The following is a 24,369-nucleotide window of genomic DNA, read 5'->3' as shown; positions in this document are numbered from 1 at the left end:
CCATGCCGCCGCCGCCGCCGCCGCCGCCGGTCCCGCGCTGGCCGCCGCCGCCCCCGGGCCGCCGCCATTGGTGGCCGCAACAAAGAGGGGCGGGGCCGGCCGGCGGCGCGCCCGCCGATTGGCCAAGGCGCGGCACCGCGGCCGCCGCGGAGATGGCGCCCCCTGGTGGGGAGGGAGGAAAAAGGGGGTGTGGGGGGCGCGCCCGAGCCCCCCGGTCGGCCCCCGGCAGCTGGGTCGTGAAATGGCGGCCGGGTTGCGCGGGCACCGCGGGGTACCCAGTGGTCCTCGCTGCGCCAGGGGTGGGCTGAGGATGAGGCTGCGGTGCCCTCGTGGGCTTCGTGGAGGCACCCAGGAGCCCCACTGGGGGGCTCAGCCTCACAGAATCACAGAATCATAGAGGTTGAAAAAGCCCTCCAAGTTACCTGCTCCAACCATCCCCTACCACCACCATCAGCCACTAAACCATGTCCCTAAGCACCACGTCCAACCTTTCCTTGAACACCCCCAGGGACGTTGACCCCACCACCTCCCTGGGCAACCCCTTCCAATGCCTGCCTGCTCTTTCTGAGGAGAAATGTCTCCTCATTGCCAGCCTGAACCTCCCCTGGTGCAACTTGAGGCCATTCCCTCTAGTCCTATCACTGATTATCTCTAGTCCTATCTCCGGTTATCTCTAGTCCTATTGCTGGTTAGGGCAGCAAGGGCAGGCCGCAGCAAACTTGCCCACTGGGGCAGAGCCAGGGAGAGCTTGACAATCTCTCAGGATGGGTGCTCAAGTAACAGGGCGGGCACCCCAGGAGCGCAGGCAGCACCACGTTGTACCCAGAGGTGCCAATGCAGGAGATGGCGGCCACAGGCATCCCAGAGCCCTGATCGCTGCCAGCACAGGCAGCCATAGCCTCGCTCAGCACTGCTCCACTTCCCGCTGCAGCCAGAGGACTTGGGCAGCTATTTCCTATACCCACCCACCTTCTAATTGCCCCAAAAGCATGAAGACCAGAGGGACTTCATGTGCTTTGCATCCTGAGGCCTTGTGCATCCACTGCAGCAGGGCACACCGCGTGCCAGAGGGCAGGACTCTCTCCCTGGTTGGACGCAGCAGGGTTGGGATGCCCACAGCCCTGTCGCTTGCTGGCACAGCCGGGGCAGACAGCCATAGCAGCCGTAGCAGCGCCCGCACAGCCAGGCTCATTTTTGGGGGAAAACCACAGTGTGCCTCGCTGCGGTACCCTGGAGAGGAACAGCCTTTTGGTTTTGAAGTGCTGACTCTTTGGATGGAGGTACCTTTGTAAGGCCGGCGCTGAGTAGCACAGAGTTAACCTGTGGTCTTGTTCCTAATGCAGAGCGTGTTGCTACCGCAGCTGTTTTCTGGGCCAAAGGAACTAATTTGATCATAAAGTCATGCAAGAGGGTTTTAACCTTCATTAGTTCCAATTGCGGACTCATTTACACGCAGTATTCAGAAGGCCCTGCAGCGCAATTACACAACTGACTGAGGGAAAATTAATGCCTCTTAATTGCACCACGGCAGCAAGGTGATATTAGCACTGGCACTGCTTCCAGGAAGCCTTCTCCTACACAAGCATCCCCTCAGCACCGCCGCAAGGAACCGCACCCATGCACGGGACCAAACCCAGCAAACCTGCCCATGCAGCGATGGCCTGAAAAGGGAAATAAAACTTGTTAGTTTGGGCTTTGTTTTCCTAAACTGGAAGTAAGGCCAGCATTGGATTTGGTTAGTAATGAAATGCGAGGTTAAATGGTGATAAGGCTGTAACCATGGCAATATGATAATGGCTGTCGAAGCAAGTTTGCACAAGTGGTTTGCGTAACCGCTAAGAACGATAACTTTATGTATAAATCAATGTGACCATAAAAGCTGGGAAAATAAACATGTAAAGTGGACTTTAAAAAGACTTTAAAAAGAAAATAGAAAGCTATGAAAGGAAGGCTTGAGGGTGTGCTGCTTTGGAACTTTCCCCAAGGTAACCCTTTCTGAAAACTTTACACGCTGTTCTTCAAACACTGGTTTTAGCAAGGAAGAACATCAGAGGTGCCTTTTGATTTCCTGGGCAAATCCAGGACCTCCTGCGCTAATTCTACCATGACAAAACATTACAGTGTTTATTTTAGGTGGGTTTGTTTGAGCTCCGCTTGATCTCAGTCTAATCCAACAGGCAAGATTTCCAGCATAAGAAGCCAAAAGTGGCGGAAAAAGCCTATAAATCAGACCTAGCATGCTGTCCACCCCAAATTTCTCCTTCTATCCCCTGCAGGTCTCCTTCTATCCCCTGCTGCGTGTGCTGCTTGGCTTGAGCCCCGGCCAGCAGCGAAGCAGGGGCCTGTCCCTTCCTGGCCTGTCCCTGTCACAGGCACCTCGCTCTGATTTACAGCTGGTAGCACCTGATACAGCTGAGATCCCTGATCCTGAGTGGTACAACACCAGCATCCCTGCTGGCCTTGGTCCTTCAGTCTTGTTCCAAGGCTTCAGCCCCAAATACTGCTGTAGGGTGGGGAAATGTTTGCATTAGCACAGCTTGCTGTGAAGGTCTTACTTGCCAGCACATTGCATATCTCCACAGCAAGATCTGCTTGTAAAAAACAAGGAAATGTTAATGTAACCTTCCATCAATCTACGCAAGCCAACTTTTTTGGACTGCTTACTTCCTCCATAACCTTCAGCCAGAGGGTGAACCACCCAGCACCATCACTCTGCTCGGGGGAACTGCATAATAGAAGTACAGCTAGCAACTGCTAAAAAATAAAAAATAAAAAGGATCCGCTACTCCGAAACAAGATCTCTCTTCAGTTACTGGCAGCACCCCAGCCCTTGTCACAAGGGAGCTGTGGGTGGGTGAACAGAGGTGAGTCAGGACTGACCTCTACTGCCAGGTGAGCTGCCTGCACACAGAGAGGAGCAGGCTGCCCTGCAAACATCATTTGCTTGAGATCAGAAGCACAAAACCGAATCGTTGTTGCTGCTTAAAAATCAATTAAACAATGTAGCTCTGTTACAGGGCACCCTTTGCCCTCTAGGAACTGCATGATGCTGCTTAGGAAACACTCTGAGCAAATGTTGTCCTTACAGATTGTCCTCCAATGCGCTGTCTTTTGAGGCAGTATTTGAAAGTGGGCTGGAAAAGCGATCAGGTTTGGCAATAAAATGTACCAAGCACAATTTTATTCGGCAATAAAATGTACCTTGGATTTAGGTGCCCTGTGAAACCTGCAAAGAGAGAAATGTGTGACTCATCATTCCCATTCCAAGGTACAAAAAAGTAACACTGCAATACTGATGTATTTTTTCAAACAGCTTTTGACCTGGAGTGTTACTTCAAGCATCATTGGAAGCCAGTGCTCCACAGATTAAAATTCTCCCTTTCTAGAAATCAATGACTGAACAGTAGCCAAAACACTGCAGAAACACCTGCAGATTAGAGAAAAGTTCAAATACTGCGGTCCATTAGAAAACTTAAAGCTCTCTGATGAAACATAATCATCTGGAGCAATATGATTTATTTATTTTTTTCTGTGATCCACATTATTTGCCATCATGTGAATCACATTCATTTTCAGAGGTAACTAGGAAACTCAAGAAGCCTGCAGAGCCATTTCTGCCTTTGGGATCATAAATAGGAGCGTCACGAGTGTGATCACGCAAGCTGTGGACATCAAGGAGGTTTCATAACGCTCTGCGTGCTCTTCATGCACACAGACATCGCAGGCCTAGCGAGCTGCCCACAGCTTGTGGCTGAGCAGATGAAGCGGGTCAGAGGAAAATCACCCCCAGCACAGCTCTTTGTTCCCCAAAAGCTGAAGGACTTCCTTGTCTCCCCTGATGGCTGCCTGGTTTGGGAGGCTTTGTCAAGCTCCGAGCCTCTGAGAGCTCCTCTACCCTTTTGAAGCTTGTGACGAGATGAGAAGTTACAGGGTTTGGGGGCTTTAAGCATTGACCTCCAAGGGAATGTCAGGCTTTTAGCAATAGGCCACTGAGTGAATTTCAGATACGCAAATTCAAGTCCCACAGAGCTGGTCATTCTCCCCCCAGTAGGATGAAGTTTGTTCCTTCAGGACAGGATGCAGCTTTCCTCCAGTGCCTGGAGGGTTTGTTCAGAATTAGCTGATGAATTATTCTGAGGAAATGAAGTTACATTCCAAGGAATTAATGGAGAACACCAGCATGTACAGGCACAGAAAGGGCACTTATATGTGTATATATATATATATATATATTTTTTTTTTTTTTTCCCTTGGCACCAGCTAGACAATTTAGTTTGTAAAAGAGTAAGGAGCTTCACACTCATCTGCAATCCCCTTGCTACCTTATCCAAACTAATGATCAGCACATCAGCAACTTCAGGATTTCCCTCTTCCAATAAAATAAAATAAAATAAAATAAAATAAAATAAAATAAAATAAGACTGGAAAGTTTCTGGTTCAGCCTAGTGCAGAACTTCTGAAGCCTTGAATCTGTGGGATTTTTCCCAGCAACTTCCACAGGGCTCTGAGAACCAGGGTTAGCTCCTGATGTCCCTAAGACACACTGCTCTCCAAGAATCAGGGTTTAGTAGCTCCCTGCATAACCTTTGAAAGCAGAGTAGATGCAAGAAATCAGCATCATAGAATATTGACAATACCTGATACTCCACAGGCAGCCTCACAAATCAGTAGCTATGTCTGAACGTTGCCAGTATTTTACCTTTTTCTTTTTTTTTAGTGAGATATAACTGCTGAAGGACTTTATACAAAGGCCGGGATGTTATTGTTTTGACTTCTGAAAGATGTTGTTTAAGCAAAGATGTGAATATTGATTCAGAAGAAGGTCAGATGAGGTTAGCTCATTGTCAAAGGCAGCAGGGAGGAAATCCAACAAGCTTCTAAGAAACCTTTTCAGCATAGGAAATGGAGCATTCGGCACCTGCGCATTTTTGTCTGGGCACAAATTGCATCACTTTCTGGAAGGGATAACACTTCTTAGTTTGGGATACATATGGCCTCCCCCCAACTATAGAAATAATTTAAAAAAAAAAAAAAAAAGATTTTCCCTCAAGAATGGGTTTGTTTCATTGTCAGGATGACTTCACATCTCCCTGTTACCTGATGACCTTCCTGGTGGTTTATCCCAAGACTGTCTGCCCAACAACAACCTTTCAGGCAATGATAATTTGCTCTGATTGTTCCTCTCCAGCTGGGGAAATGTTTAAAATGCAGCGCTAAATGGGGATATAGCCTACAGCTTTCACAGAGATACTGCAAGAGCAGCGTGACCTTATAGTCCTAACCAAATGTGACTGGATGCTAGCATTGCTTTGCCACAAAAGGCTGGTGCATCCCGTGCTCTGCACCACCCGCAGCCTCCTCTAGGAAGAGGCTCTTATATAACAACCACTCAGAGCTTTGCCGAGAAGAGAGGTAAAAGAATATAAAAGAAAATATAATTATTGTCTTACAGTGACTCTACTTTCTTTGAAGCTGGTTCCTCAAACTTGCTTGGCTCACAGATCATGTCCTGGGAATTGATACTAAACACCTGAGGATAAAATATACTGACAAATGTTCTCTGTAAGCCAGAAGCCATGTTTAGGATATTTATATACCCTAAATGCATGCAGTCTGCATAAGTATGCATGCATGTTTATTAATGGCACGCAATATAATTCACATGTAAAGTTTCCTAAATTAAATGACAGCTTTTGCAAGGAAAACGATCAGTTTTAGACCATCAGGTGCGTCAGTAGCTGTCAAAAATGGTAATTCTGGCTCCAACAGAGTTGCATGCTACACACTTCATTAGTAACATATAATGGTTATATGCTGAATGATTCCACCCATGTAAACACATATGTACAATATTGCATTCAGAGAATATTCATAGGTATTATTTATTATCTTTTGAAACACAGAATGGGACAGTAACAACAACAGAAAAAAAAATACAGCAAAAATCTTTGCTATCTTTATGAGGAGAACAAAGACACGAGCAGTGAATAACATGGGTCTTACAAAGAAATGCATCTCTCTTAGGCATATTTTTGCTTACTTCATTCCATTTCACGCATTAACTTCATCTCCCTCCCTTCACAGACTTCAGGCTGCATGCTGGTGGGGGAAATCACCTGGGACACAACAGCTTAGCTTGTGGTCTATGAATCATTGGCAGTCTTTCACAATTCAGAAGGTGGCACATAAACGTACAGCAAGACAGCAACCAAAAAGGTCACACGTTCCCATTCACACAGCAAAAGTCATGAGTTCAGGGAATAGAAAATGAGAGCAGTAAATACTCACAGCTTAACCCAATTCCACTTGGTCATAGATGCACGAGATAGCCCAAAGATCTTTCAAGAAGCATTTTTCATTGGGGAACATAGGCTGGTAGCTGTAACTACGCTCTTCAGTGATGCTAACCCGAAATGATTTGTATGTATTCTTCCCACCTCCCTCATTCTTCCTTCTTAAACACGGGCATTTAGCAACAGGAAGAGATGTCATTAAGGACCAGCATTCACAAAATAAAATACTCGTGCACCTGTAACCCAGCTCAGACGATAACCATCAGTGGTGACTGTGATGAACTGTGACGGTGACAAACCAGGCCCAAGGTGGATTCAGAGGAGACAGACCCAAGGACTAACAGGCATGCACCAACCGAACCTGGCTGGCATGCAAACAGGACTAGTAGTCATCACCTCACCCCAATAACATGGGGACTGCCCAGAGCCCATGGAGCCCTCCTGTGTGCCAGGAGCTTCCCTTGGAGCAGGGACACCTCTCCAGGTCACTGCTCCAGGTCAAGAGATTCCTTGCCTGTGAGTGATACTCAGAAAGTGACTAATAGCTAGCTTGGTGAAACTTTGCAAGTAACTTGCTAAGCAGGCTGAAACTTCGTAATCTTAGCTAGGTGACAAAGAATTGATTGTGCACATCATCCTTTAGGCATAAACTCTTGAATCTAGAATCAGGACAGGAGCCAGACGCATGTAGACTCCTTGGAGTTCGGATGGCAGCACAGACTCCGCCCTGACCCTCACCGTGAGGCTCTCCCTGATGCTTTTAGTCTGACCTTGTCCTTGGTGCAGTAAAAATCATCACGACCCTGCCACCGCAAATCCTGTTAACGTCATGTTTCACCATGTGAGCTTTGTCAAATCCTTGTCTCATTCACAGCTCAGCCCTGCCAAAGCGCTGCTTTCATCAGTAAATGCACTGCCACTTGTCTCCTACGAGCGAAGTGCAGAATTCCTCCTGCAGCGATTCCGACGGCTGATCTCTGCCTCTTGTAGCTGGAGGTATGCACACTGGTGGGCTTCTGGTGGTTCAGGAGCGGAGCTCTTGTTTCTGCTCAAAATTACATGGAGTCTCTTATATCCTCCGGAGTTCCCCTGAAGCACCCACAAGACAAGAATACTTAAAAGTTAATGCGTGGGAATGGGAGGTCTCTCCTCGCTTGGTTTCCAGTTCCATCCTCTTGACACACAGAACTCCATTCATTAACTGATTACTTCTTTAATCTTTCACTTCGGCTAGGGCAGGGTTGAGCCAGAATCCCAAGGCTCATAGAGTCAGAAAGCCTATTTACTGTCCGACATCAGATTTAATGGATACTATTTAAAAACAAAAATTAAAAGCACAGAAAATAAAGCCCCGACAACCACAAACCTGCTTCTGCCATGAGGTAGAGCCTCAGTTTCTTGATAAACAGATGACAAGATTATTGCATAAAATATTGGTTTATTTGTTCTTCACTTTACTACTGAGCCTTTTATTTACATACTTAATTCTTGCCCAGAAATAACTTTCAGATAAATACACGCTCACAAGTTTCCAACTTTCAAGTTCCTTTTGAGGAGTATTAAATCCAGGATGTAATTAAGCCTTCATTATTAGAAATATTTTATTTTCAGGGACCCAGCAGGCTTTCCAGCATGCCATAAAGCTTGTTTGGACATTTTCAGGGGGTAGCCAAGTAATTTGGCAGAAGATAAAAAACACAAGGAGGCAGCGGGGCTGGAATATTTTTCAATAATCAACTAAACAGAACCAAAGAAACTGGAAGCTCCTGGAAACTAGTGAGGAAAGGAATTTTAAAAATAAATTAAAAAAAAAAATAAGAGCTCAATCCTGGAATTTGAACAGTGTGTACCAGACACAGAAAGCATTCTGCAGACTGCTAAAGACTTTCTGCTGGGCAGTTGAAAGCACTTCCCCAAACCTGCAGAGAGAAGGTCTTGCTAAAGTTTTGCAACAGCAGAAGTACATAGAAACCACAGGCGACAAACACAGGCCATAGTTACTGAGTCTGTATCTTGTGGAATAGTTTTATATATATCATAGTATAATCACTTCTCCAAAGGCAAAAGCCACCCCCGGATATCAAAAGGCAGAAACTTTCTCTTTGCTCTCTCAGAGTGAAAGTGCATATTGCCCTGTCTGGGCCAGCTTGTATCAGAGCAAGTCATTTAACGTAAAGAACTAACATAAAGAAAATATCTCTGCCTCCCCTCCTGTGATTTCGCCTGCCATTTGAATATCTACTTTTCCTCTATTCAGCTCCCTCACCAGAGGACTCTTCTCGCCTGCCCAGAAGCAGCAAGGCGTGCCAATTTTCTCTCTAGCACTGGACCCCACGAAGAGGCACAGACCCTTTTTCGAAAGACAGGTGTTCCAAACATACCTGTCTTTTTCTGGTGCATACACTGCCATTCAGTCTTCTCCTGTCCAAAGCGTTTATCATACAAAATGCCAAATTAAGCACAAAGTTTAGAGGCCAAGCTTAGAAAGATGCATTTAGAGGTTCCTTTTAATATAAAGATTCTCTACATCTATAATGGGGGGGAAAAAAAGCATTTAATTATACTCATCTCATTGAAAGTCTGTCTTGGGAGTTAAACAGTTCCCCATACCTCACTGTGTTAATCCATGGGAAACTTCAAGCAGGATTCCACCTTCTGGATCACACTACATCTGTGGGAACTCAGCGGCTGCATCACTGGTGGTGCCGAAACTGCAGCCTCAACTTAAAGGCTGCCAAAGCCTAAATGCTGCTAGCTCTGGTTTGACTTTTCAGTAACAGCAGAGCCTTGGCATTACAGTACTGCCAGCAATTCCGTAGTTGGGTTTACAGAGCACAGGGGAAAGGGCAATATTTTCAGAAGCACTGCAATGAAATCCACTTCCCAAATTCAGGTAAGTGTAATAACACAAAGTGAACGGCAAAGAAGTCTGTTCCATCAAAGATGCATGACTTAAACAGCAAATTTCTCAGACAGAGAAAAACATCATTATTTTCCTTTCAGTCATCCTTACAGCTTTTAACCGTAAGTCATGTCTCATTTCATATGAGCACAAAAGTTATACAATAAGCATAACAAATTCACAGGAGATAAATGATACGATTCATAACACAGAGAAATGAATGGGAAAAAAAGACAGAACACATTTTCTGATACTCCACACATATTCCGGAAATTTAACATGCAAAATGGAATTTCTTTAGCAGCACTAGTTCAACTCAAGAGGAGGCAGGTATCTTCTTTACAAAGTAAAGGCACCATCACTTTGTAAACACATGTTCCTCTCACTTTAACTGAGAAAGCACTCAAAATATTCAGGAAGAAACCCGTGCAGTAGCATTCCGTTGCCTATAAATACTTCACAGTAGAGATATCCATGGTCTTTCTCCTTTTTACTGTATTAAATAAGAAACATGTTGTGGGTTTGTTTGTTTTTCCCTCACCTGCCTTCTGGTATCCATCAAGAACTTTCCAGGCAAAAGAAACTCAAAACTCACATTTGCAGTTATCTCCTGTTTTCAGTCTTGTGCTATAGACAGTTTCCCAGAAGGGACTATTGGCTTACTTCAAAGACATTTAAAAAAAAACATAAAAATTAAAAAAATAAAAAAGAATATGAATACACTCAGTCATGCAGCTATACGTACTCTGACTTTCCAAATGCACTAGAAAGGACTGAAGAAGAAGTCAACTTTTCTCCCTCTCTCCCTTGAAATCAAAAATACTTCTGATCATGAGCATACTTTAGGATTCCAGATCTTTTCAGTGTGCATCATGGATGTACATTTCTTCCTAGAGTGGAGAGCATTCAGACAGTTCTTCACCGGTGAAACTGTGTAACTTGAAAGCCGTTAAAATAAATATTCCATATAAAGTTGGGTCGTTTGCATCTTGGTTGAAATGAACTGACCACTTTCAGTTTCCACTACACAATCATCAATGAATTCATCACCTAATACATTTTACTATTCATATAAGTTCATATATGTGATTACAGGATTTAATATTGTTCGGTCTTCAACCAAACTTTTGTGTTTCTAAGTCATCTTCTTTCAGATTTATAAATCTGATTGGATTTTTAAAGCAGTACAATTTTCATGTTCTACAGGACTGTCAACTGGTACCTGGGAGAAGAAAAAATAAAATCAGGAATTAAGCTGTTATGCAGCAGAAACTATTTTCAATCTCAGTACTCTTGGGTAATTATTAGGTTAACCAACAGTAGTGTATGTAGTTAATTAGCTGAATCACACATTTGTAGAAATCCATATTTTCCCTTCTCTTTACAATTTTTAAAAGAAGCAAACAAAAAAATAAAATTGAATTTTAAAATAACTAAAATATATGCTTATTGCCTATAGATATTTATCACATGGAGATTAACTTTGTTTTTTGTTTTTTTTTTTTCCATTACACTTAAATACAAGAGAATCTTCACGACTACTGTTTGGAAGAAGTGTATTATTTTACCTTTATTTACACAGGCAGACATTGTACCTTTATTAACACAGGCAACTCTCAACTGTTTACGATAATACTGGGGTGAAGTCTCCATGCTTTTGTTTTATCGTGGGTAGTATTAATGAAGTTGTGTGACGCTCTAGTTGATTAACAAGGTAATAAGGGAAAACAGAACAGTCACGGACCACTGCCTACAGTAAACATGAACTGACCCAAGCCTGCTGCAAAACTAGACTCAAGAAATAAAATCAAAGGATGAATACTAGCTACTTAAAATTCAGGGAAGTCTGAGAGCAGAAAGTTTCTTAGATTGTTCACGGGAGCTAGGAGAGAAACATGTCTGAGAGCAGGATCCCACGTGGCTCTGTCACTGCAGACTAGCATGGGAACAGTCACACGGTAAGTTTTTGTCAATTACTCTTTTGATGTTAATATTATTATGCCAATAGAAGTCATCATGCAAATACAGTAATATAATCAAGGTAAAAGAGTCACCACTTACAGGTTTAGCGTTCATATTCATAATCCCTGAATTCACATTGTGTCTTCGCAAATCTGATTTTATTAAGGCTGGGGTCAGGGGGAAGCGAGAGAAGACAGAAAGTTAATTTCCAGCTTTGTAATGACAAGCACTTCAAGAGAAGGGTTTGTACAGTGCACGCACACAGCAGCTGCTTTCAGCGCATACTCAAAGTATCTGAATTCACTCTTGCAGTTTGAACTTGGTGACAATCTGAACTTGCTCCTCACAAATCACATGCAGAAAATGACAATAAAAGCTTTTAAATCATGAGTACTTTTAAAACAAAGGCTGATGTTTTTTTGCTCTTCCAGCATACTTCTAGACACTGGCATGTATAAATCACTGCTACAATTTAGTAATAAATCAGCAATTTCTTATATTTGAAAAACGGCAAACTGTCTCCATTTCTGCGTTTATTTATGTTCGCTATCCTACTCAGAAGACAGACATCTGCCTCAAATTCAGGACATGACTCAAGAAATGGGTGGTGGATTGTTCTAGTTATTAGCAACATCATCCTTAAAAGGTGTGTACAGAGCAAGTATTTAAAAACAAAACAGAAAACCTTGTGCTTATTAGTAACATTTGTCCTCCATCCAGACACGAAGTCAAATATTTAAATCCTAGGTGTCTGAGATCTCAAAAAAAAAAAAAACCACACATTTTTCCATTAAAGATAAATCATCACTTACATTTCTGATTAATTACCTGTTAAGATAATGCCCACGAACAGCCAAGCACAAAGAAAGAGGTTTCCCGCACGAGGACTGTAGTCTGTTGTAAGCTTCCCTTGAACAAGTGTAAAGACAATTCCAAATATCTACAAAGAAAAAGTCTCTTCATCAGCACCACGTAGAAAAGAGCCATCAGTTTACCTTGCAAAGCTTCAGACACCTTACAAAAACAAGTGAGACAACTACAGCAACATAATTGCTGCCAAATTTAAGAAAGACTTATTAAATTATAGCAGAGCAGCTTTCCTGAACATTACTTCACTTGAAGAAATAGTGATATAACCTGTGCTGAAGCATTAAGTAGACCTGACGAAGTGCCTTCAGACTCTGGGTACGTAATTTCCACCGCAAATTCAAAGCCAAGTGGGAGATAGCCAGTCATGAAGAACCTGTTGAAGAAAACAAGAGGGTGATGGGTTTGGCTTTCATCTATGACTATGGCTATGAAAATTAGACAAACCACTGGTACTCTGAATTAGTTGGTACTCTGAACTGTCTGCTTTCAAGGCCTAATATGACCTTGCTTTGCCTGCCTCATCCAACAATTTTAACCATATACCCCTCTCTCCAGGACAAAAAAATGTTTATAAATGTTTAAAAAGATGTTTATATTTGTGCCGTTCCCCATAACAACCGTTATTCCGCTCCACATACACAAAACAACCTTCTCTGACCAGTTCACAATCAACTCCATAACTGAAATCAATTTCACATGAAAGGCATACATGAATATCAGAGCTTGATTAGCCTTAATATCCATGCTAGATGATAAAAAAGACCATCAACAGAGTATGGCCAGACACTGGAACGGATGTTAGAAGCTGCTGTGGAAATACTGGTTCTGAACAGAACTGCAGTAAGTCTTCTAGACCCCTTTAATTACTCACCCAAGTACTCCTCCAGTCACAAACACTACTATGAGATGTCCAAGGTCCAGGGTGAACGTGAATACCACCAACCCAATGAAAGAGAGAATGTAAACGATCAGAGTGGTTTGCCTGCAACCCAACAACAACAATGAAATTACACTGTTAACATAAGGTCATTTGGCACATTGCCGAAGTACAGAAAAGTAATATAACAATTTCTTACTCTTGCTAACAACTGACATTCTACAGTAATTAAATTTGCTTCATGTGATTCTGCCTCAAACACATCATGCATTTCAGTGAGAATATAACCCTTCCCCAACTGCTTATTGCCTTAGTTATATGGCTGCTTCGCTCAAGGCTTAGAGAATTACTCGCTCTTAAAGAATGAACAATCACACCAGAAACCATTACCTCAAGACCATTTTAGTTCTCCACTATGCTGTACCTCTTGGCCATTCTGCAGCACGGTCCATTATAAAAAGATCAAAACAGCAGCAGCCAAATCGAACACTAATAGTGATAAAAATCAGTCTAAGAGGCAAGCCAAACAAATCTCATTAAAATGTTTTATTTAGTTTAAATCTGGTATAAGGGACGTCATCCAAAATATTAAAGCACCTATTTCTTATTTATAAGCCAGAAGACATGCAGAAACAAAGCCAACCTACAGCAGTAACATCCATTAGGTTTCTAGAGCTCTTGCACATAATGTACTGAGTCACCAAGGGACAACTTCTTCATTGCAAGCAGTGCTCCAGGGCCCTGCCCGCTCCTGGGGGGCATGTCACACCGTGGGTGATGGACCCTGGAGCTCTTACCCCAGAACAGAGTTCTGCTGCATGGTCACTCCCTGAATTAAAGCAAATGTTGTGCTTCTTAACAGGCCCAGGAGTAGTACAAGAACTGAGAATCCATCAACTATCAATTTTATAAAATAAGGCAGGGTAAGCCTTTGTGCTTTTCCTGGAGAAGGAGCCTCCTGGGCCACCTGACCACTGTATATAGCTGTAGGACATACAACGATTTCCTTGCCAGCATTACAGTCCTTGCAGAGACAGGAGTAGATTGGAACCCCTTTCATGTCTTTGCATTATCCAGAGCACACCCTATCTCGTTTCTTTTGGCCAAGAACCAGCAGGAGAGTCTCAAGCTTTTGCTGTAGCCTTAGAAACTTGTCACTATCAAGGCTGCTGTAAGATCAGGGATGTGCTGCATTTTGTCATCAGTTTACCTCCACCCTTGCAGTATTTTTCTAATGCCATTGCACCGTCTCCTACCCCTAGCCCCATAGATGCCTACCCACACTTACTTGTATGTTTTAGTGTAATCCAGCCACAAACCACAAATAATCGAACCCACCATTCCTGCCACCACCAGTGTCAAGCCAATTCTCCCAGCGTTCACTTCTTCTCCCTTTCAACAGATATTTATACGGTGCTCATTAATAACTTGCTTCCACTCAGAGTCAAGTTCAGACCTCTTGGCGGTCATAAGTGCAAACAAACATTCCTACGACTCCCATAGCTGTATGATGCAAGAAACCGTACGGGGGGGATAAAGGAAACCAAATGTCTGAGCGCACATAGCACCTAAATAATAAAAAACATCACCTCTGCAAATGTAAACTTTAAAAAACAAAACAAAACAAAAAAACTTACCTCATAATAAGTTACTATCATCTGGTTTAATAACGTGGAGACGGAGTAAAATGCTCCAGTCATAATGCCTGCAATAGCAAAAGAAGAGCGTCAGCCATTCCAGGTCTAGTCATGCAGATCTGCTACCACCAAGAGTTAATCTTCTGATATTCAAGACTGAAGTGCGAGGAAAAAACACCATTTATCTACTAGGTGAGATCTCTCCTCCAGATCTATAACTGCTGTTTTAAATACTGCTGGCCTTTCCAGCGCAGGCTGCTGAATAGGTGAACATTTGACACGCACACACACGAAACAAGTCAATTAAAACTCAGTGTGCTTTCGGCACATATCAGAACTGCTCTGCCAGACAACAGCCAGACATCACCACTTACCGTAGCTGATCAGCAGGAGTACAAATGGAATATTTTTGACTAAGTTAATAATCGACTGCTTGTAGGAATAATCCTCAGGAGGCAGAGCTTGCAGAAGTGCTTGAGAGTGACTAGGAGGATATTTAGGCTTTTCTTCAAACACTGGGGAAAAATAAAAAGATTTTGATCTGTCCTTACTACAGTAATTCTTTTTTTTTTTTTTCTTTTTAAGTGTGAACTGTTCCTATATCAATGAATTTCACAAGATTGATTTGTTTTCTTTATCACTCCCATAAAACATTATGTATATGTATTTTTTTTTAGATTTTTCTCATGCAAGAAACAAGTCACAGCCACAATAGATGCCCCAATTATTTGTTCACATGCAATTGGTACCAACGTGTGGTCAGAGATAGACTGCATCTGCAACATGTCTAGACCTTTGTATCTGAATTGTCAGAATAACAAAAAGAATTTGCGCTATATCACAATGTCCTCGTGGCAGGTAGCTACAAAAAAACAACCTGCATATCCTTAGAGAGGTTGCTCCACGTGAAGTTATGACACAGCAAAAAATTCATCTGCTGTGACCAGGGTTAAGAGACAAGTGAGCACAAGTAAACCTGAGAAAACCTCAGCTACCCTGAGAGAAGTTAGATACTTGAAGTATGATGGTGTAAACACTCCCTACGGCCACAGCACTTAAACTGTAAGGAAAGAACACTCACCCACTCCTGTTAAGAAGAACAGAAGTGTGGATACTATCGCTGTTCCATAGAACATGATGCTTATATTATGTGCCATTAGATCAATATCATTCGGTGTGTTTGGAACCAAAACAGGTGGCACCAAAAAGCCAATTGCAGTGCCAAGCTGTAAAGCAAGAAAAGAAAGGCAACAATAAATTTCCTGCAAGCATAAAAATTAACAGAAGCAAAATCCTTACCAGGTGAAATTCAGAATTTGTATCATCATAAGCATTAATAAAATCTACAAAAGAAAAGCGCTCCTTTAGTATAATACTTCCATATTTACTATTAATGATATTTCACAGACAATTTTTCTGATAACTCAGGATTTTTTTTTTTTTACCTTTTCATTTCTAAATTAAGATACAATGCTACACTTAGAATATAGCCCACTTAACAAATAAGCATTAAGAAAGGTTTTTCTGTTTGTTTGTTTGTTTTCCTTCCAGGAGAACATTTTACAAGGAAATGGCATGCATGCACATAAATTTGTGTCGGTCATCCTGTAACTGAAGGAGTAGGGATGAGATAGAAGATTCCAGCTGCTTCTTTGGAAATGCTTTTCTCTTTTTCTTGATCAATATTCTGCATTTGATGTCACAGTCCTGCCACTACAGAAATAAAGACCAACATGAAAGACTTACTGGAGAACTGATAGAGAAGAACAAGGGAAATGATGTAACCTTATTAATAAATATAAAAAGAGATCTAAATCTGCAGTTATTGCTGGGGAAAGAAAGAAGAATTACAAAACAAAGTAGCACTGAGTTTGCATTTGGAGTCCATTGCAATGTAGCAACGATTTTATATTAAAGAAAGACAGAAAACAAGGACTTACATTTTGGGCACATGTATAAAGCATTTGAAAACATCAAGAAACAACAGCCTGAAATCACTCTCCAATTTGTCTCTGCTACTCTTCCAAAACTAAGTTGCACTTTTAAGTGCTGGAACAATTTTTTTAGACTAAAAAACCTGCATCCATTTGTGTGCCAGTAAGCGCACAAAGCAGCCTTTGTGCATGCACCCTGCAAGACTTTTCTCGCTTTTTTTAACTGACCATCAGATTTAACCAGTATCCATCGCTCATCTGAAGAATTCGTTTCTTGTTATGATCATCACCCTTTAGTACACGAAACTAGCAAGTAGAAAGTGAGTAATCTATTACACTTTTTGCTAAGGTATATGGGTGCCCCCAGCCTCTGTGTCACCCAGTATAGCATCCACAATGTTCCAATAGTGACACCACTTTCCACCTTCCACTCTCTGTCCTTGCAGTACAGAGATTACAGCCAGAAGGATCAAGAATCATAGAGATCAAGAATCATTCAGGTTCAAAGAGAACTCTAAGATCATCTAGTCCAGCCTATAGGGGCCCAGCCTTTTAAAGTGGCAACGAGTCTGGTGTGTACAAACTGAGAAGCTGAATACTTTTCGAAAACCTGATGCTGGTAACAACCCTTGACAAGTAAACAGCTGCATTCCCAGTGATTTGTTTTGGCTGCAAACAATCAGCACCTGAAGAGATAACGGGTGTGATTTGGGACAACCCCTGTGCTCCTTCCTGCTCCCTTCCTTTGCCACTTCAAGCCCCACATCTCAGCATCAGAGGAAAGCACCGGTTTCAGACCTCACTGTTACCTGGGGGAGCCTCAGCTAACTTGCAGCTGTTACGAAGAGTGGAGATGGAGCTGCCAACAAAACCTTTACCCTGATTCCAGTAAGGAAGATTTTACCTGGACTGCTAAAACAATTTTACAAGTCTTCAGTCCGAAATGGACAGTTGACCTGTCGACTGGAAGGCTTCGGCACAAAATTAATTGTTTTGGAAAAGCATTAGGAAAAAGTGTAAACAGGTATGTGATAACAAGCAACCCTAACTGCAGGTATTACCACTAATATTACCACCATAATAATCCAAAGTGCACAAACATAAATCACTGAACTCAGGAGGCGGAAAACATGACCTCTGGTACCTGAACAAAACCTTCCCCGAGACCTCAGCCCGCACCGGTGACCTTGGTGGGGATTCCCCCATCCTGTGACCACAGGCCAGGATGGCCAGAGGACGAGGCTAGGGGAGGAGGACCCGCACCTCACCTCCACGTGTGCCTGGTCCAGGGCTGTCAAGCCAGCAGGACCAGGGGATGCAAGGAAGACTGGCTTGGTTGTAACACCACAACCACAACCACCTTGATCCACCTGAGCATGGGCTGCAAGCCGTCGCCCCTCACCTGGTTGCCCAGCACGGCCACGGCGCATGCGGTGGAGACCTCAGAGGGACCGAACCAGACGGAGGCCACGCGTGAGGGCAGCCCAAGGATGAAGACCTGGGCGACGGCACAGACGGTCTGGGCCGCCATGGTGACGGCGTAGCGGTCGGGCGCCAGGCTGGCACACTTGAGCCAGGCGCCCAGCCCGTTGAGCCCCGCGCCCAGCAGCGCCGTGAGGCGCAGCCCGCGGGCGTCCAGCAGCCACGTGGCGGGCAGGATGAGGGGCACGTAAGCCACCATGTAGACCATGGAGAGCCAGTCTATCTGCGTGAAGGACACGCCGTAGAAGTGGGCGAAGACGTTGCTGAGGATGCTGTACTGGATCCACTGGAAGGCGTTCACCAGCGAGTAGCAGCTGAAGACGCCCAGCACCGCCAGCCGCCGCCGCGACAGCCGCGTCTCCACCCGGCCGCCCGGCGCCGTGCATCCCCCGGGGCCGCCGTTCTCCCCCTCCTTGCCGGGGAGGAAGCCGTTGTGCTGCGGCGGGGCGCCCAGCATCTCCCCCTTCTCCCCCGCCGCCGCCTCCTCTTCTTCCTCCTCCTCCTCCTCCTCCTCGTCCTCGCCGCCCTCCGCCATCTCCGCCCGCTCCCCGCTCAGCTTGCCCGGCCCGGCCCGGCCCGCTCCGCTCCCGCAGCCCCGCAAGGTCACCGGGCTCAGCCGGCCGGGGAAGCCGCCCGGGAGACAGAGGAAGCGATGAGGAAGGGAAATAATGCCGTGTGAGGATCAGGAGGCGGTGCCATGCGAGCTGCCACCGGGCTGCACAGCCGCGGCCCCGCCTGAAATGCTTTTCCCCCGCCCCGCTGAGGGCCGCAGCGCCACCAGCCCCGGGAAGGTGCCTGAGGAGCACGGGGAGGCAGAAAGTGGTGTGAATAATGCCCGCTGAGCGAGCAGCGGCGTGAAATCATTCCTGTAAGCGCCTTCTGGGTTTGTGCATCCCACGCAGAGGTGTGTAAGCCCGCGCCTGGCAACCTCCGCTCTTGCTCTTGGGTACCCTCCGGCTCCAAATGCCACAGATTGCACCCGAAATTGCACCCTGCCTGTGCCACAGGCACCCACACCACACCACTGCCAGGAAAAATAGCTAGTGTGCCCCTCTGGTAGCACATTTATCTCCTTGCAGTTGCAGTGCAAAAGAACATGCCGATGGGTCAAGGTGCGCATGGTGAAGGTGGAGGCCCAGCATGGAGTGCCCAGGACTGGTGCATTGCTCGGGAACACACATCCACCCCAGTCCTACATCGCCTCAAGAGCCCCAGGCAAAAACTTTCCTCGTTTCCACCCAACCGCTGCAATCTGTTTTGACACGCACCCGGAAAGCTGATTCACGCATGGAGCGTGTTCAGGCAGTCAGTGCTTACCTCAGGAGCCATCTGCCCTTAAGCCCTGCCTGGCGTGTAGGAGCGGTGTCTGGCAGCCCCCTCGAGATTTATAATTCTGCTGCCGTAGGCAGTGTACCATAATAAAAAATGGATTGTTCTCCAAAGGGCGTTATGAAAATATAGAAATGTTTAAGTTTGCTAACAACGTTAGAAGTATTTTACTGGCTTACGTGGGAAATCATTCGGCATGTGCTCAGCAAATAACATGCTGCAGATTGTTCATGGATATGTTACAGCCTAAGCAGATTTGTGTGTGAGTGGTAGATGCGCTTAGCCACCAATCTTAAGTTTCCTCACTAATTATGAATTGGTATTTCAGTTAACATCAGGTGATCTATCTAAGCCACAGTTCTTGATCTTATTTACAGCATGAATAGTGCTAGGAGCCCATGCTTCAAAATGTTAAGTTGGCTATGTTTGCTTTCCCTGAGCACTTAGCTGAGCAACAGTAGTGATGACAACAGGCACTGTGAGTCTTTAGAGACTACTCGAGGTGAATATTTATTTATTTATTTTCGCAACACAGTTAACTGTATCAGATTCAGGTTCTCTGTGTCTCTTTCATTCATTCCAAGGAAAAGCCTGACCTGTTTGTACTTTTTTTGTATCAGATCAGGTGCTGGGTACATTTTTCTTAACTCTTCTGCCCAACTTCAGAATTTAAGTGCTACTTGCTGTACAAACATAGCCTTGTTGAAAACTCGAGGACTCTGAGAGGAAGAAGTGTAGTGGGAACTGAAACAGACGTTACCAAAGTACCAGAATAGCCTGCTTTCACGTTAGTTTGTCAGTGTTACATGGTGGTAGAAATAATCTGAAAACTTGCTTGAGACCACATCTCTTCAAGTACTTCCAACAGCACCTGTTCATGATCACTTTTTTTTTTTTTTTCCATTAAATTTGGATAACCTCACATCCATCCAAAGATAAAATTTATTCCCCAAAGACACAGGAAAATAGGCTTTGTTCTTCTCTCATTCTTTCTTTTCCTATTGTTACACCATTGACTCTGTGCAACAGGCAGAGTTACGGCCAGGTGATATTCTCAGAGCAAGGTTCAACGTCAGCCTGTTCTACAGTTACAGACGTGTCTGAGGTTTCACTTCCACAGCAATCAGACAGCATCATCTTTGCATGACAGTCCAACACACAAGGCTTCGTTTGCTTTCCATACAGGAATCCTGCACAGAAGAAATAACTAGACACCTTTCTTAAAATGATGTCTGAAGCCATGAAAAAAGCACTGAACGTGAGGAAGCAGTGCAAACGGTTGGTATAAGCCAAGAAGCAGGGCCAAGGACGTTGTTGCACAAGAGAGAAAGTTATCCTGTGAGAAATAGCCCTTGCAGGAGTTTGCTTAAAATGTGCATCCTTGGATCTCTACATTTCATGGACAGTTGATTAAGCTAAAAACAGAAAACTGATGTCAAGGTTTACAAGACAATTTCAGCTTAGAACTGCTGCTATCCTTTTTCAGTCTAGCCTCTAACCCCAAATATGTTACTGTTCCCTCTGTAACGTATGTTCCTTTGAAAGGATGATTGATTTTCATAACTATTTCCAAGCTTCATCTTGCAGATAATGCCATCGTTGGATGAAACATCACTCAGAAGGTGCCATTTTGTTTCGGATCAGGACATTTCACAAAACAAAGGGAGCCCAGCTATAGTGTGCTGATTTCAATGTGTAAGTAGCTTCCCAGCACTCCTAGCTAGATTATTGCAGTGATATCAATTCCTAGTTAAGTTCTTCTTCCAACCCTCAAAACAGTATCTAAGATCTGCCCCTAAAAATCCAAGTCAAACCATCTTTGTAAAACTTGACATGAAGGATAGGAACTTGAAACGAACAAAGGAGCTGGTTCTCTAGGACTGAGATTGTATAGTGGTGCCAAAATACCAACACTTCTTATAAAATAAAATTAGAATTTTTGTGTACGTGAAGCACCCAGTTAAGATTCCAGGATTTTCATTTCTTTTCTTTTTTTTTTTTTTTTTTCTAATATTTCAAACCGTGTACTTCAGTCTTTACAGTCAAAAATGTAAATTTTATTTTATAAAGCACTTAACTCCCTGTTACAGTTTTCAATGCAAACGTTGATCTCAGTGCAGAGAAAAAATCCATGAAAGAAATACACCGGGTACTTCTTTTTTGGATGAGCCCTTTAAACAACAACAACAACAAAAACTGAACAAAATAAAACAAAACAAAACTACAGCAGCTTAAGAAATTGATTCCAGAACAAAAGATCTGAGGTTCCAACTGAGCTAGATAATTAATAGCTATTAGAGAATACATGGAAGATGTAAACATCCTCTTCCCCCTGTGCAGTCCTCATTCCAGCAACATTTGCCCACTCTCCCCGTGAGCTAAACCGTAATGTCTCCCAGTGAATGCTCATCTGCAATACAAAGCACTTAACTGAAGTTTGTCCATAACTCCAGGTGTTTGTCTCTCTTTTGGAACATGACTGCCCATAGTAGGGATGCTTATCAATGACCTTTATTCATATTTTTTATATGTACCAACAAGTGTATAAAGTATGCTTTTACTCAAGGATCAAAGAGTAGTTCTAAATAACAGTTTAAAACATGGGTAATGCTAAGTGAGCAGGCTACTCTTCTGTAAATAATAATAGAAATTAGCACTTCTGGATGTCCCAATCTATATAAAAGATGCAGAAATGTACATCTGGCACTTCTGTCGTGCTGCCATCTGGCTTTCCTTTTGTAGACAGCTGTCAATTTGATATACATAATGGAATTTTACTCCTGATTTTCCTAGCAAAGCAAGTGAAAAAAAAAGTTACGTACACAAAATAATTTTTGTGTACAAAAAAAATAAGCATGTGAACAAACAGAGTAGGTAAAATTTATCAGAGTTTTATTCACTGAGATTAATAGCATCTTCATATATTACAAAAAGTGTAACCTCCATCTGAATCCTTTATACACAGAGGAACAAACAGACAAAAAACCCTGCACATGTCCACATAAAAAATAATAAAATTCATTAAATGCAGAAGGGTTGTCTTTAATGAACATTCTGATTTTTGACAAAGACTCATTCCTTTGAACACTGGTAAACTTTTGGGAAAAGCTTCAAGGTATTCTTTGTTGTTACTTCACAGACTCTTCCCACTGATAGCCCATTCTCTGCAGCAGTGTACTGGCAGACAATCCTGATCCTCTCTGGTTCATTTCTTCCTCTTTTGATTTTGATTTTGATCAACAGAGCTCTTCTGTGAGAGAGATCAAATGGCATCAACATGTCTTATCAAAGGACTGTGGGACAGCAGTGATTAGAAAAGCCATGGTAACATTTGTTAAGAAAAAAAATGCCAAGTGTCAGACCACTTGGGTAGGATGTTGAATCCACTGGCTGGTGAAACCACCACATAAAGCAATAAGGACAAAACTTCGTCTTCCCTTCTAGGATAACAGGACCTAAATTTTCCTTTCACCAGCTGCTTCATTGCAACTTACCTGCCTGGCCCATGTGCACACATCCTTCATATACTGGATGGAACGGACATGTGGGTTTGGATCTATTAAGAGCCTAGTACAGAAATGTGCTTGCATTTTAAAGACAGGTTGCCCACCCAAGCTTGAGAAACATTGCTACTTTTACCGTTGAGGAAACCCAAACGTTTAGTAACAGCTGGAAGTTCCCAATTTCTCTCTGAAAAAGTTATCAGCAGGAAGAAAGGTCCAAACCTATTTGATAGGGAAGACGCTGGCTGGCCTCCACTTAACTAAAGATCAGCGGGAATATATTTTTGTTTAGACTGAATAACAATAAAAGGTGCCTGCCCAAGCCCCTGGCTGTGATAACACATTATGGAAAAATATATTAACATTCCAGCAGGGTTAATCACTTCAACAGGAACTCGGCCAGACAGACACCAAAAGGGGCTTTTTTCTGCTCCTTTGTTAGGAAAGCACTGCAAACATGCTCCAAAGACCCCTCCAGGCAGTTCTCTTTTGCAGCACACCTAGCACGGTTTAAACTAGTCCAGATTAGCTGCAAACCCAGCACCTCTCCGAGAGAATTCCCTCCCTTTTGGTGTTGGGGGAGACAAATCTAGTGCCCCTATCAGCCATGCCAGCACTGCCACCGCCACCAGTCAGCGGGCAGCTCCTCCAGCAGGACCGTTCCAGAGCATCTAGCGCATTTTGTGAGTTACAGCAGCCACTTCAGCCAGCTGTGATCCCCTCCAAACGGTACCAGGAGGATGCTCAGCACCTCCAGCAGTCACTGAGCACACAGCAGTGTTCCCTGGGGTGTGGATGAATGCATTCATCGCTGGGTTTTTAGTGGAGCAGCTGTCATATATGTACAATAGCAGCAGCCCAAGAGCTAACATGTTGACTTACATATTACTTCTTCATATTTGCAACTCCTCATGGCTCTTCCTTTATTAAATAATAAGACCAGGCCAGTAAGAAAAAAGAAAATACGTAAATGTTGCATGGCACTAAGGCTCTTAAAGTACATAAACTTTAGAACTTAGGAAAATCATTTCAAAGGGGCATTAATGTAGGGATTAATCTACATGTTTTTGACTACACTTCTTTGTTTGGACCAAGGCAAGGGGAATCAGTCTCCAAGCAAATGTTCTCCAGTGGAATATGCTTAATTAACTTCTCCCTCTGGTGCAGCCAGGATAATAAAACAAGGCAGAATAGCATGTGACAGGGTCGCTCTGACCACAGCAATCAATACAGCAACATGCAAAATAAGAACCAGCTTTGCTAGAATGGCATTCAGACTATTTAAGCCTCTGGAGATAATCCTATATTTCTGATGAACTGCAAATACAGGCTGAACAGAGTATTTATGTCCCTTAAGACCTCAGACAGAATGGTTTTTATAAACCTTAGGAGGGGAATGAAGAGGAAATAACTTAGGCCCCGAGAATAGCTGTTTTGGTTGCCTATTTCTCTCCACAGGCTGTACAACAAACTTGGGCTCTCATGTTAGCTTGGTTCTTCCCAAGATAAACGTCTGGGTGCTGGAAGCAGCGATGTTTTGGTGGCTGAAGCAGCCAAGGTGAAGTTCCCACTGCTCCCTG

General features: G+C 43.6%; 1 protein-coding gene across 1 annotated transcript; it reads right to left on the bottom strand.

Annotated features, from left to right (window-relative positions):
- Positions 1-5,866: 5,866 nt before the first annotated feature.
- Positions 5,867-18,587, bottom strand: FLVCR1 (FLVCR choline and heme transporter 1). The gene is made up of 10 exons (XM_084284256.1): positions 17,878-18,587; positions 15,623-15,767; positions 14,916-15,056; positions 14,542-14,609; positions 14,193-14,296; positions 12,899-13,009; positions 12,295-12,400; positions 11,986-12,097; positions 11,257-11,324; positions 5,867-10,417 (listed from the first exon to the last, which is right to left on the bottom strand). The coding sequence occupies exons 1-10, from the start codon at positions 18,490-18,492 to the stop codon at positions 10,352-10,354; spliced, it is 1,536 nt and encodes a 511-aa protein (XP_084140382.1). The 5' UTR covers positions 18,493-18,587; the 3' UTR covers positions 5,867-10,351.
- Positions 18,588-24,369: the final 5,782 nt, after the last annotated feature.

The sequence above is a fragment of the Netta rufina genome (assembly GCF_964035555.1).
Source record: "Netta rufina genome assembly, chromosome: 3".
Lineage (NCBI taxonomy): Eukaryota > Metazoa > Chordata > Aves > Anseriformes > Anatidae > Netta > Netta rufina.
The sequence above is the reverse complement of the archived record's forward strand: the minus strand, read 5'-3'. Positions and strand labels throughout refer to the sequence as shown.